Raw genomic sequence first — 13099 nt, forward strand, 5'->3', positions numbered from 1 at the left:
GACAGGACGTTGGACTGGATGAGGATTTGGGAACCTCTCGTCTGGGGGCCAAATGTGGCCCTTCAGACCTCTCCATCTGGCCCTTGCTGGAATGTGTTGTTGAACTCCGAGAATGCCTTTTTTCTTGCCTGGTTGCAGGATAGAGAGTGTGTGTAGAAATTAGTCTATGGTACAAAGGTCAAATTGTACCAATTCTGCCTCTGGTTCCATCACACCACTGGCACGTGGCCCCCAGGAGGTTGCCCGGAAAGGAATGTGGCCCTTGGATCAAAAGTTTTGCCACTCCTGTCCTAGATGGATCCCTGGCTTGGTCGATTAGAGAAGATTCCTGTGATCTTAAGGAAAGGAAAGTTGTCGGTTCAATAGGAGCCTGGATCGATTTGGCTTGTGGGGGGGGGGGGGCACAGGATCAAAAACCAATAGAAAGAATTGGCAGAGTATATGACAGACTTGGAAACTCAGCAACACATACAAACTGAGAATTTATTTTGAAAAGAACATGTAAGATCATGGTGAAGCCTCAAGACCAAATTTGACCCTTCTGGGCTTGAATTTTTAATCTCAATTGGATAAAGATCTTGTTTCTGCTTTGTAATGGTGCATTGACCGCCATTTTGATGGAGGGGAGGGAGGAATATGTGCCCCAGTAGGACTTAAAACCTCTTGTGGCATACACAAAGACGGCAGACCAAGTTGTTGGAAAAACCCAGATCCATGGATCTCAAAAGGGAAATGCGGAGATACTTGACAGCAGGATAGACATGAACGATGACGGATCGTAGCCCAAGCTTTCGCCAGTTTGCAGATGCTGGCCTTGATAGCGCCATGTGGTTTCACTGCCATCCTGTAGCTGCTCTGCTCACCTCCTCAGCTCATTGTCCAGGAGAACCAGCCGCCGCCGGCCATGTTACCTTTCAGGGAACTCCTTGTTCCACCTTCAAACCTCGCTACGATTTATCGCCGGAGAGGACCTGGGAAGACATAGAGAGGAGGAGTCAGACTGGTGCAAGATTCACTCCCACTGACAGCTGGAAATCTTGCCGTGGTTGGTGCTCAGGCTACAACCACGTCTAAAGTGACCGGTCACGGTCTTCACGCTTAGGGGACTCCTGTGTCTTAAGCAGATCAATGAAGTGGTCCAGCTCCATCGGTCAGCGATGAGTCGAAGGCCGAGCTCTTGATTTTTACCCTTGGCCCAGCCCATGCAGATCATTCATAAAGGTAAAGGTTTCCGACTCTTAGGGTGACGTCTTGTGACGTTTACTAGGCAGACCGTATATATGGGGTGGGATTGCCAGTTCCTTCCCCGGCCTTTCTTTACCCCCCAGCGTATGCCGGGTACTCATTTCACCGACCATGGATGGATGGAAGGCTGAGTGGACCTCGACTCCTTTTACCGGAGATTCGACTTCCTCCTTCCGTTGGAATCGAACTCCGGCCGTGAGCAGAGCTTTCACCTGCGTTACCACTGCTTACCGCTCTGTGCCACGGAGGATCATTCATACCCCCTCCAAAAAAATCTCAAAGCTGCATGCTCTTTCCTGTCCCACACACAATTTGATCATTTCTTGAACTTACAATCTCTTTTTCTCTGGCTAGGCAGCTCTCTGCACCACTCAGCTGATCCTAATCCAAAAGCATAGCTATGGCAAAGAGGTCTCCAGCTGTTGTTATGAGGCTTATCCATCACAGCCAGTATAGCAGTTTAAGCCTGCATCAGGCCTTCTTCAAGAACAGAGCTATGTGGTAGCCTCAACCTGGTTCTAAGCAAACTCAGAGCTGTTTCCCCTGGAGGCCTGATCTCATTACTAACCGGAGAAGCAACAGGGAGTGTTTCCTACTTTGAGGGGCTCTTTTTAATTAGCATTTTGTGTGTACTGACCTTGGTAGAGAAAGAGAGCAAACAGGCAAGCAGTGAGCTTTTTTTCTGTTTTTTTACTTTAACTTTTTGCATTGATTTTTCTGAATTGGGGAACTGGGAGGAGAAACAGTACAAGTGGGTTGTGTATGTATTGCAACAAACTATTAAACATTTCCCTGCATGCGCTCATTAAAAGCTGGGTGGAGCAGGGCAGGTTGATCTGAGCCACTTCCAAGTCCAGAGTATTTTCCAGAAAAGTTGTGTCGATCTGGTTCCAACCAGGGCTGTGGAGTCGGTACACCAAACCTTTGACTCCTCTATTTTTCTACTGTCCGACTTCGACTCCACCCAAAATTGCTTCCAACTCCACAGCCCTGGAAAGCACTGTAAATGTCTTTTTAAATTGGACGCTCTCATAGGAGCATTTTTGTCGCTGCCTGAATATGCGCTGATCTTGGAATCACAATATTTGTCTTCATCTGGGTCCTGCGTCATGCACTGACACACAAAATGTTTTCCATCTTGAGTTATGGTGAAATGCTCAACTACAGCTGACTTCATGGGAAGCTTCTTTGACATGGGATGGAGGGAAGTGGGAGTGCTATTATTTCTAGCGTTACGAGTTTTGTCAGTGATTTCTAAAATGAAAGGTTTGAGCTCTATGCCTGTCTGGATATAACTCCACATCCTTCCTCCAACCTGGATGATACTCTCCCTCATCTCAGACCTGATAATGATTAATCTGGTGTGATGTACTCTGCACTGAGCAGAGATTATAATTTCACATTTTCAGGACTGAGCCATGCATTGTGCAAATATATTCTGATGTGCCCTGGCTCAAAGGTTGTTGTTGGTTGTCATATTTTGTCCTTTTAATTTAGAAGAAAAAGTGCTTTGCATAATGAAAAGATAAACTTAATTTTAGGGAGGGGGGAACTGCATGAAACTAGAAGCAAGCATTGCTCACATTTTAAAAGTTTGTGCGTGTTTAGGGTTTTTTTGGCAATGGACGTGCAGGTGCAGTCACTACCTGAATTCAAAACGTATGTCATGTGGAATGGTTTTATTTCTAAGTAAGAGGTGTGCAGTCAGTCATGTCTGAAAAATTGTACTTGGCCCTCTTACATGGAAGCTCTTCCAATGCCCATAGATGTGCAAAGAATTGATATATTTCCAGTGAGGAGACAGTGGCCCTCTGCACATATGTAATAGCACAGTTTCCTAAATAAGTGCTCTTGTGACGAAAGATTGCAGCCCTGCCAAGTCAAATTATTACTAGCTGCCATTGCCTCAGACTCCCTTATGGCTCTCAGAGCTAGGCCAAGGCTTCAGGTTCCTCTGGCTTGCCGGGCTAGGCCCCAGCATCAGGCCCACAGTGGCCCCTCACCAAGCCCAGGCCTCAGGCTCACTATAGGTCACCAGGCTAGGCTCAGACCCAGTATGGCTTATGAGGTTAGGCCTCAACTTCAGACTCACTTAGGTTGCCTGGTGAGGTCTAGGTCTCAGGCCCACAGTGCCTCACTTTCCAGCTTAGGCCCAGGCCTCAGGCCCGCAATGGCTTATGAGGCTAGGCCACAGTGATTCACCAGGCTGGGCCTAGGCCGCAGTCCCACCAGTCTAGGCTGCAGCCTCAGACTCTGTAGTTTGCCAGGCTAAGCTCAGCCCTTAAGTGACTTGCCATGCTAGGGTGCAGCTTCAGACCTGCATGGCTTACAGGGCCAGCTTCAGGCCTGCCAGGCTAGGCCTCAAGCCTCAGGCTCGCAATAGCTCACAGGGCTAGGCCACAGCTTCAGGGCTGCATGGCTTGCCAGGCTAGGCCAGGCTAGGCCAGGCCTCAGAGCTGCCAGGCTCAGGTTTGCAATAGCTCACAGGGCTAGGCCACAGCTTCAGGCCTGCCGGGCTAGGTCTCGGCCTCAGGCTCACAATAGCTTACAGGGCTAGGACATGGCTTCAGATCTGCATGGCTTGCCGGGCTAGGTCAGGCTTCATGCCTGCCAGGCTAGGCCTCAGCGTCAGGCTCACGATAGCTCAGAGAGCTAGGCCATAGCTTCAAGACTGCATGGCATGCTGAGATAAGCCAGGCTTGCAATAGGTCACAAGACTAGGCCGCAGCTTTAGTCTCACTTGGCTTCCTGGGCCTGGCCCAGGCTAGGCGGCAGCCTCAATCACATAGTGGCTTACCAGGCAGGGGGCAGGACTCGGGTCCACTCAGCATGTAGCCTCACTAGGCCGGGTTGCAGACCTGGGTTCTGGGTTTAAGGCCTGGCATCCCTCATGATTTGTGGGCCCTGTTGTGCTTGCTTGGAAATGGCACCTTGCATTTGTTTTAATTCAGGGCCTCTGCCTAAATGGGATCGCAACCAGGGTTTGTAGCCAAGCTGAAGCTGGTTTGGTATGCCTCAACCAAGTGGAGGTTTGCAAAGATCCACAATATAAGTTGCTGGTCCTCAAGCGTTTTCACTAGAACACTCAGACTTGCAAAGTGCAAGTCATTTTTCTAGTTGCATCAAATGCCTGAAAGAGAAAAGTTTCATCTCTTTTTCAATTTGACAAAAAGTCCTCACTTGTTCGCCATAGGTGAGTAGGCAAGTGGTCTCCTGGAAGCATGAACCAACTCACCTTTGGCGAGTGGCTATTTACAGGCTCGTATTCCCACCCTCCTTTCAATGAGGATAACTTGGGGGGGGTCCTTACCTACCTGGTTCCGCGTTTTGTGTGACTTCTGCAACGAGACACGCCACTGGTCATACATTTTGATGCTCAGGTTGGCACAGCCGTATGAGCTGCCATGTTTGCGCATCCATCCAAAGAACTGTTTGAGCTCCCGGCGCAGCGTGTTGTTGTGTTCTCCACTTTTGGGCTCACACACACCGGGGGTTCGGCCTGAGAGATTGCGGGAGAAAGAGAGAGATGATTTGAGGAAGGGCAAAAGATGTCATCGTGCAAGGAAAAGATTCCATAAGAACTTCCATATACAAGTGCAATCTATCTTCAAATACTGGACACTGGAGACAAAACACAACAGACAAAGCCGTTGCCTTCAAGACCAGCTTCCATGCTTAAGAAGAGCTCTTCCAGATCGAGGCAAAGGTCTGTCTCAGAGGTAAGGAAACATTTTCAGCCAGGGGGCTATCATGGCAAGCTACTGGGGGCCACATAGCAGTGCAGGCAGAGACAAAAGTGGGTGGAGTAAGGGGTGTAAATTTTACGTTTCAACGGTAGGCTAATTTCTATACATCCTTCTCTGTCGCCCATCCAGGGAAAGCAAAAAGGCTGATAAGAGTTCAAGGACCCATTCCATCAGGTGCAAACCAGGGCTGGTGAAGGGTATGGCCTGCAGAGAGTCCCAAGGGCCAGGTAGGGAGCCTTGGAGGGCCGCATTTGGCCCTTCTACCAATCTAGTTCAGCATCCTCACAGCGGTCAAACAAATGTTTTCGGATACAGTCAACAAGCAGGGCAGGGTGACAGTATTTTCTTATCATAGCTGGTATCCATTAGACGGCATCTATCTGGCCCCCTGTGCTGACTGGTTAAGAATACAAAAAGACCCCTGCTGGACTGGATCCATCCTCTTTCCAATGGTGACCGCTGAGATGCCACAAGGTCTCCCAAACATGGCAAGGATGTCATGACCATGCCCTGTGACCTGTCTGCAGCACACCTGATTCAGGTATACTGCTTTTGAATATGGGGGTTCTTTTATCTTATTTTTTGCTCTGTGTTCAGGCATCTCCAGGTAGGTGTGGAAATGGCCCCTGCTTGAAACCCTGGAGATCTGCTGCTGGTCAGTGTTGACAGTACTGAGCTGGATAAACCTCAGTGGTCTGACTTGGATAAGGAAGCTTCCAATTTTCCTATATAAATTAGCTCTTTATTCAGAACTAGGAGAATGCGAACTGCTTTATTTTAAAGGAAAAGGCCATAGCTTGGTGGTTGAGCGTGTGCCTTGCATGCAGAAGGTCTCAAGTTCAATTCCCCACATCTCCCGGTAGGGCTGGGAGACAGAGTCCCTGCCTGAAACCCCAGAGAGCTGCTGCCAAGTCAGTGTTGGCATTCCTGAGCTAGATGGATCATGAACCCAATGGTCTGACTTGGTATAAGGAAAACACGGGAATTAAATGTTGTACTCGCTCTGGAAAAGCTGGCAAATCACCTCGTCCCTCTCCTCTCCTTCCCCCTCCAAAAAATAAATAATTCAGGTGTCCCCCATAAGCCAAGAGGAGAAGAATGACATTATACACGAAAAGCGGGCTTGTGACGGGCGGGGGAGCTGGTGTGGGCTTTCCAGGCCAAGAACTCGTAGACCTCCCAGCTGGGAAATATCTAGCCTGGCTCAAGCACAAGAAATCCAGGTGCCGGGCATACGACCAGGTCAGGATTTCCCCAGAGGCTCTTTGCTTCCTTCCCCAAAGGCAGCACAGGTCTGCCTTCGGCACGGAGTCTGCTCGGATTTCCGGGAGGAGAGGAGAAGCAGCGGCCCTGATGGATTCCCCAAGCCGGCCGCCAAGACAGAACCGCCAGGCGCGGGTGCAAGGCCAGGCCCGCTTTTCCAACAGCCCCTCGCTGTGGCTGGCAAAGAGAATTGTCGGCCATGCCCACTGGAGGGTGCAGGCTCTGGGGCGGAGTTGGCTTACCCACCGTTCCGCGGCGTGGAGGCTGCTGTGGGGTTGCTCCAGGTGCTCCAGATGCCAGCCTTCTTGGATCCGTAGATGCCGAATGGATTGCAGCGCACTTGGACAAAATAGACAGTGCCCGGCCTGAGCCCCGCCAGCCGGCACGACGTCTGGTTGCCCACGTTGTCCACAACCTGTCGGGACAAATATATATATATAACAGATTCTAGTCCTCATGGTTCTGAATAAAAGGGGCCTGTGTTAAATGGGAATACAGGAAGCTGCCTTATGATGGTCCATCTAGCTCAGGAATGTCAACACTGACTGATAGCAGCTCTCCAGGGATTCAGGTGGTGGGGTCTCTCCCACCTCCGCCTGGAGATGTGGAGGGGTTGAACCTGGGTCCCATGGCAGGCAAAGCATGCCCTACACCACTAAGTTGTGGTCCTTCCCCTAAAGGTACCGTAGGGGTCTACGCTTTAAACAGAAACGCAGGAAGTTTCATTCAGGTGGCCTGCAGCGTGTCTGTGGATTTGTGGCTCACAAAGGGACACGGCACATCCATCGCTTTGAATTGTAAAAATTGTATTTCAGCGACTTCTTTCAATTCTTACCTTGTCTTTTGTTGTTTTACCGTTTGGATTCTATGGCATGCCGTAAAATTCAACGTGTAAAAAATAACAGAAGCAATAAAAATACACTTCGCATCCTAGAGCGTCTGCTACAGCGCAGTACGAATCCAACAACAGGCAGGAAAATCATGAAGTGGTCCGTCGAGACCTTCAGCGATCTTCTAGTGGTCCATGGGGGGGCGGAGTTGGGGAACGACTGGCTTAGTGAATTCTGGTCCATTAGGGTGAGTGAGGCACTGCCCGGCCAAGCTCTCAGCCAGCCCCCTCCTACCAGCCTTCTTACTCCTTAATCAGCTTCTCCTCCTTAATCTTAGTATTTCCCATGTAGAACTCCGCAGGGAGGAGAGATGGGGGACAAAACTAGAATGAGTTGGCTCTGCTTGTCATTCACTCTGCCTCCACCAATCACTGGCTCCGGCTCCTCTTACTGTTGGGCTCCCTGCCTTCCACCCCACCAGTTCCAAATGGGCACCAGCCACCATGGATGGCGCTTAGATTAAAACCGTTCCAGAATATCCAGAAAGGCTCACCTTCCACTCGGAGCTGTCCTCAACTCTGTACTGGATCTGATATTTGGCTTGGAAGAGGAAGTCTTTGAGGGCAGGAGGGGCGCTCCACCGGACGCTCAGCTGGTCCTCCAGGTCGCCCACACGGTTTACATGAACATCCAGTGGTGGGTCAGTTGTGACTGTCGGAGGAGCACAGTGGTGGTTAAAGTGGGGCTGAGTGGGGTTGCGTGTATGTGGGTTTTTTATTATTAATTACTGGGAAACGGTGATTAAAAAGAAATGGAGGTGAGGCGATGTGAACATTCAGCTTGTGGCATTTGATTAGGTGCGTGTAAGCAAATTAGTGGAGTTAGCGGTGGGTGAGCAAAGTTCCCTCAATTCTGTATCGGCTGGGCAATTGTGGGTTTTTTTGGTGAGTGTTCAGAAAAGGAAGATCTCTGTTTCCCTAAGAAGTCATAACTTGGGTGCAGGGGCACTAAGGATGGCCAGTTCTGTCAATTTTCAGTTCCTTATTTTCCCCCTCTTAAGTTCTCCGCATGAGTTTGCACTATAAAACGAAAATCAGCATTTTAGTGCAAATTTCCAGAAATGTGCACATTTTCACAAGCCTTCGCCCGATACACTCATTTTTACAAAGCAGTTTTCCTTCACGGGGTATGATATTTTCATGAATATTCACTAATATTTTAATGCACTTAGTGCACTTTTGTACGCATGTGTCTGGAGAAGTGCCTTGCACAATTTCGGAGATGTGCGAGTTTCAAAGGGTTGGTTGTGTTTTCAGTTTGCCTGTTTTCCCCGCAAAGTGCAACTTAGGTAGGTTCATCTTTTAAATGCAAACTGAATCAGATTTGTCTGCCATCCTTAATGGGTGCTGACGGAGTTGCTTGCTTGTGCCTTTTATTGCCCACTGTGACAGAGGAATCAAATTGCCTTCTCTCCTAAAGCAATCTTTGCCATCATGGTGCCGTCTGGATGTTTTGGACTACAACTCCCATCAGCCCTCAGCCAACGCAGCTGTGTTGGCCGGGGCTGATGGGAATCGTAGCCAAAAACATCTGGATGCCACCACACTGACGAAGGCTGTCCAAAAACATGCACAGTTAGGGACAAGAAAGGGTTTTCAAAGTTGCGTCTGATACATTTAGAGCTTTCAAGGTAATCGCAAGTACACTGAATTATCCCTGGAAATGAGCTGGTTTCCTTCATGTTGGACTGCGGACAGAGGCGAGGGGTTCTGATCCGGGTTAGCGAGGATTGTTGTTCCCAACTGATGAAAGAAATCTTTACATCCCAAATGGTTTACGTTTGGTGTGTAATGGAGACATGGGAAGCTGACTTAAACCGAGTCAAACTATCGATCTACCTAGCTCAGGATTGTCTGCACAGACTGCCAGAGCTGTCCAGGTTTTCAGACCGGAGTCTTTCCCAGCCTACCTGGGGATGCCATGGGGGAACTGAGCCTGGGACCTTCTGCAATGCAAGGCAGGTGCTCTGACACTGCGCCCACAGGGCCCACTGGGCTATGGTGAAAGAATGTTCACCTTCTGGAAGGAGAGCAGAGCCAAGCAGCAGCTCATGCAGAGATGTAATGGGCACCCTCATTCTTGCTGGGTGTGAGCTGCAGCTGATTGGACGGAAGCAAGGCCAGAATGGTGACTCCCGCAGAGATGCGACAGGCGGCCTCGTCTGCTGGGTTTCTGCATGTGGGGGGACACCCAATGTAGGGAGATGGTCAAATCCCCTGCCTCCAATGAAGGCTAGGTGAAAGGAGGCCAGACTAGAGCAGTGAATCAAGCAGAGACGCTGTGGGCACCCTCCTCTGAGAGTGGGTGCTTCTGTCCCCACCCTCACCGCCCGTTAATGGTTTCTCATGGCATAGCTCAGGAACGACGAGAGTCAATGCTGCAATCTTGGCTTGGGGTTGTTACTGCAGATGAAGCGGAAGAGATAGTTGGAACAATGTTCTTTGCCTTTTAAGGGAGTTGAGCCTTGTTTCTGCAGTCTCGGGACCCATATATCTGTCTCTGCTTATGGGGCAGCCCCTCCCCATCCCATCCCTCCTGGCCAGCACGTGCGAGATTTGACCTTGGCGGGGGTCCAGGCACAAAGGGAAAGGGTTAAGGAGAAGCATATGTCTGGAAGGAACTGAAAGGGAGACCAGACTCCAGGAGAAATAGCCTAATTAAATTAAGAGCAATTCCCCTCACATATCATCTATTTCCTGCCTTCTCCCTCCTTTCCGGGATGCCCCAGACGTCCCCTGTTCCCCCCCCCCATGTTTCCCAGCTCTGCAAATGAGGTCATCGTCACCTCCCCTGCATGTGATGATGTCACAGGTGCCCAGCAATGACATCGTTGCACCACGGATCGCAGCGAAGGCCAGCGACGACTAGGTGAGATTTTGATCTGCCTCGGTCACTGTTAACTTTAGCGACGATCCTTGGCGTGCGATTGCCCAGAGGCATAAATGATCCTTCTTCACACCCTCCCACTACTTTTCATTCCAGTGAAAATTTCTGACTTTTGTTTTTTAAGGTGCTTTGTACCACAGGGTGAGAAGACAGCTCCTTCCTGTGATCCTAAGCACATTTAAACCCTAAAGGGAAAAAAAAGCGGATCCCTTCTTATAAACCAAATTCGTGGAGAATAAGTCACCAGTTAAATTGAGCCTCCATGTTTAGAGGCAGTCTATCTGTCAGGTACGAAGGGTGAATTCCATCCCAGGAGGATTATTCCACCTCGTTCTGCAGCATATATATATATAGACTGGGCCTAAGCATACGTCTCAAAGCACGCGTTCGAAGGAGAATATGGACATTTTCTTTGTGGCGTTTTGATCCACGGCTGTCCAAAGAACTGAATCGGCATTGGCGAACTGACCCTTTAAAATTTATTTTATTTCTTAGGGTTACATTCAATGCTACACCTATGCAGAGTAGACCCGCTGAAATTAATTAACCTAACTTAGTCATATCACCTTAATTATATTTAATTTGCAGCTTTACTCCAAGGAGATGTAGCTGACATACGGGTTTTGTTCTTCCCATCTCATCCTCATTTTATCCTCTCAACAACCCCTGAGAAAGTTCCTTTGGTTCACACTTAAAGCTGAATCTCTCAACTTTGCACTTTCCGAAGCAACTTGGGAACCGAAATGCAGCCATCCTTTGAAATTCGCACTTACCCGAATTTGGGATGCAATTCTCCAACCAAAACAAAAATGCGTCATTTTAAGGGAAATGGCTTGCCAAAGTGTGCACAGTGGTCAAAACTGCGTATAAAAATGGGTTTATTAGGAGAAATTCGCACTCAAATGCTGGAGAATTTTCATGAGGATTTTTTTTTTTTAATTGCAAATTACTGCAGAAATATAGAGAACTGAATTTAAGGTTGGGAAAATGAGAAACAGAGAGGACTGAAATGGACGGCTCTTTTCATTCCTAGAGGTAGGTCAGGCTGAGAGACTGCCCCCCCCAACAAGGTCACAAGGACGATTTGAACCCCAGTCTCTCGCAGTCCTAGTCTGACACTAACCGCCAGACCAACGCTGCCTTGATGGCAGGGAATCGTCTACGGGAGCGGCTCTCAAACCTCACCCCCCAAGGACCACTTCAAAATTGCTGAGGGCCTTGAGGGATCCCACGTCATTATTTTTCTGCCTCTGCAGCAATCGCACTGTGCTAGGCGCTGTTTGGTTTGTAAAAATTGCATTTTTACTGCTTCTTGAATTCTCGGTTGTATTTTTTATTGTGTAACAATTTGAATTCTGCACACCCACCGCAGACCATTTGAGTGAAGCTCATGGGCCACGGGTGGCCCGTGGACCCACCATTTGGCAACCCCTGGTCTATGGAGGAAGGGTGTCTCCTTACCGACATCTACAATGTCCAGCATGATCACGTCTGATGTGGCCACGCCCAGGCGGTTGGTGGCCTCCACCCAAATCTCATAGGGTGTGAAGAGGGCCAGATCTTTGGATATGTGACAAGTGTACGGTCCAGCGGTATGATATTCACGGCAGATGTTGTCGCGTCCGTACCACCTAGGAAGGAGAGTGGTGCGATGTTACTATTGCTCGTTAAACATATATATCTCATTCTTCCTCCAAAAAGGAGCCCAGGGCGGCCAACAAGAAGTGAAAAAACATCTTAAAGACAAATCCAAGGTAGATGCAGGCGGGGATAAAGATCTCCGCTGAAAAGGTGTGTTGGCAGAGGAAGGTCTTCAGTAGGCGCCGAAAAGATAACAGAGACGGCGCCTGTCTAATATTTAAGGGGAGGGAATTCCAGAGGGTCGGTGCCACTGCACTAATGGTCCACTTCCTATGTTGTGTGGAACGGATTTCCTGATAAGATGGTATCTGCAGACGGCCCTCGCCTGCGGAGGGCAGTGATCGACTGGGTATGTAATGGCTAAGACAATCTTTCAGGTATCCTGGTCCCAAGCTATATAAGGCTTTATACACCCAAACCAGCACCTTGAACTTAGTTGCTTGGCAATTTGTTCACTAGCCCCCACAACAGCCCTGTTTGAAATTTTGTGTCCCCCTCAGCCACCGTTCCATTGCAGGGTCACAGGAGGAACATCGAAGGAACACCATTGGGTCTGATGCCTCTATGATGCCTCCCATGTTTAGAAGCAGCCTACCTCTGCATACTGGATACCAGCGACCCATGCAATAGGAGAGAGCTGTTGGCTTTACGTGCTGCTTATGGGCTACCCTGGAAACACTGGTTTACCTGCTCTTGGAATTAGAGTGCTAGTCTCTGGTTTGGGGGTGTGGGAACATTTTCAGGCCAAAGGCCGCATTCATTTCCGGGCAACCTTCCATGGGTGAGCAGGCCATGTAAATTTTACCTTTGTATAATAGCCTAGTTTCTACCCACTCTGCCTCTCTGTCCTGCACCCAGACTAAGGAGGGTGTGAAGAGAGGGGGTGTGGCTTTGGGAGAGTCCCGGGGGCCAGATGGAGAGGCCTGGAGGGCCACATTTGGCTCCCGGCCCGAGGTTTCTCCATCTTTCATCTAGACGAACCTTTGGTCTCATCTAGTCGGGTTTTTCTGGAGTTCTTCTTAAAAGAGGCTCAGACAGGTTAAAAAGGTAAAGGTGTCCCCGCACTTGTAGTGCGAGTCGTTTCCGACTCTTAGGGTGACGTCTTGCGATGTTTACTAGGCAGACCGTATATATGGGGTGGGATTGCCAGTTCCTTTCCCGGCCTTTCTTTACCCCCCAGCATATGCTGGGTACTCATTTCACCGACCACGGATGGATGGAAGGCTGAGTGGACCTCGACCCCTTTTACCGGAGGTTCGACTTCCTCCTTCCGTTGGAATCGAACTCCGGCCGTGAGCACAGCTTCGGCTGCGTTACCGCTGCTTACCACTCTGCGCCACGGAGGATCTAATAGATGGTTATTAGCCAGAATGTTCCGGGTTATTTTCTTTGTCCTGCTTTTGCTTGTGTCATGCACAAGCATGCTCC

At 49.3% G+C, this 13099-nt stretch overlaps 1 protein-coding gene across 2 annotated transcripts in view; it reads right to left on the reverse strand.

The window, feature by feature from the left end:
- Positions 1–469: 469 nt before the first annotated feature.
- CRLF1 (cytokine receptor like factor 1) overlaps positions 470–13099 on the reverse strand; it is a 35759-nt gene continuing 23129 nt past the window's right edge. Inside the window, exons 5-9 of one of the 2 annotated variants that reach the window (XM_061600841.1) lie at positions 11492–11661; positions 7638–7795; positions 6501–6669; positions 4560–4744; positions 470–971 (exon numbers count right to left, since the gene is read on the reverse strand). In XM_061600841.1, the coding sequence (XP_061456825.1) occupies positions 948–971; positions 4560–4744; positions 6501–6669; positions 7638–7795; positions 11492–11661 (706 nt within the window). In that variant the 3' untranslated portion in view covers positions 470–947. Of the gene's footprint in view, positions 972–4555; positions 4745–6500; positions 6670–7637; positions 7796–11491; positions 11662–13099 lie in introns of both variants that reach the window. The other variant, XM_061600842.1, reaches the window with a different exon arrangement.

This window comes from Rhineura floridana, chromosome 18 (genome assembly GCF_030035675.1).
Source record: "Rhineura floridana isolate rRhiFlo1 chromosome 18, rRhiFlo1.hap2, whole genome shotgun sequence".
Classification (NCBI taxonomy): Eukaryota; Metazoa; Chordata; class Lepidosauria; order Squamata; family Rhineuridae; genus Rhineura; species Rhineura floridana.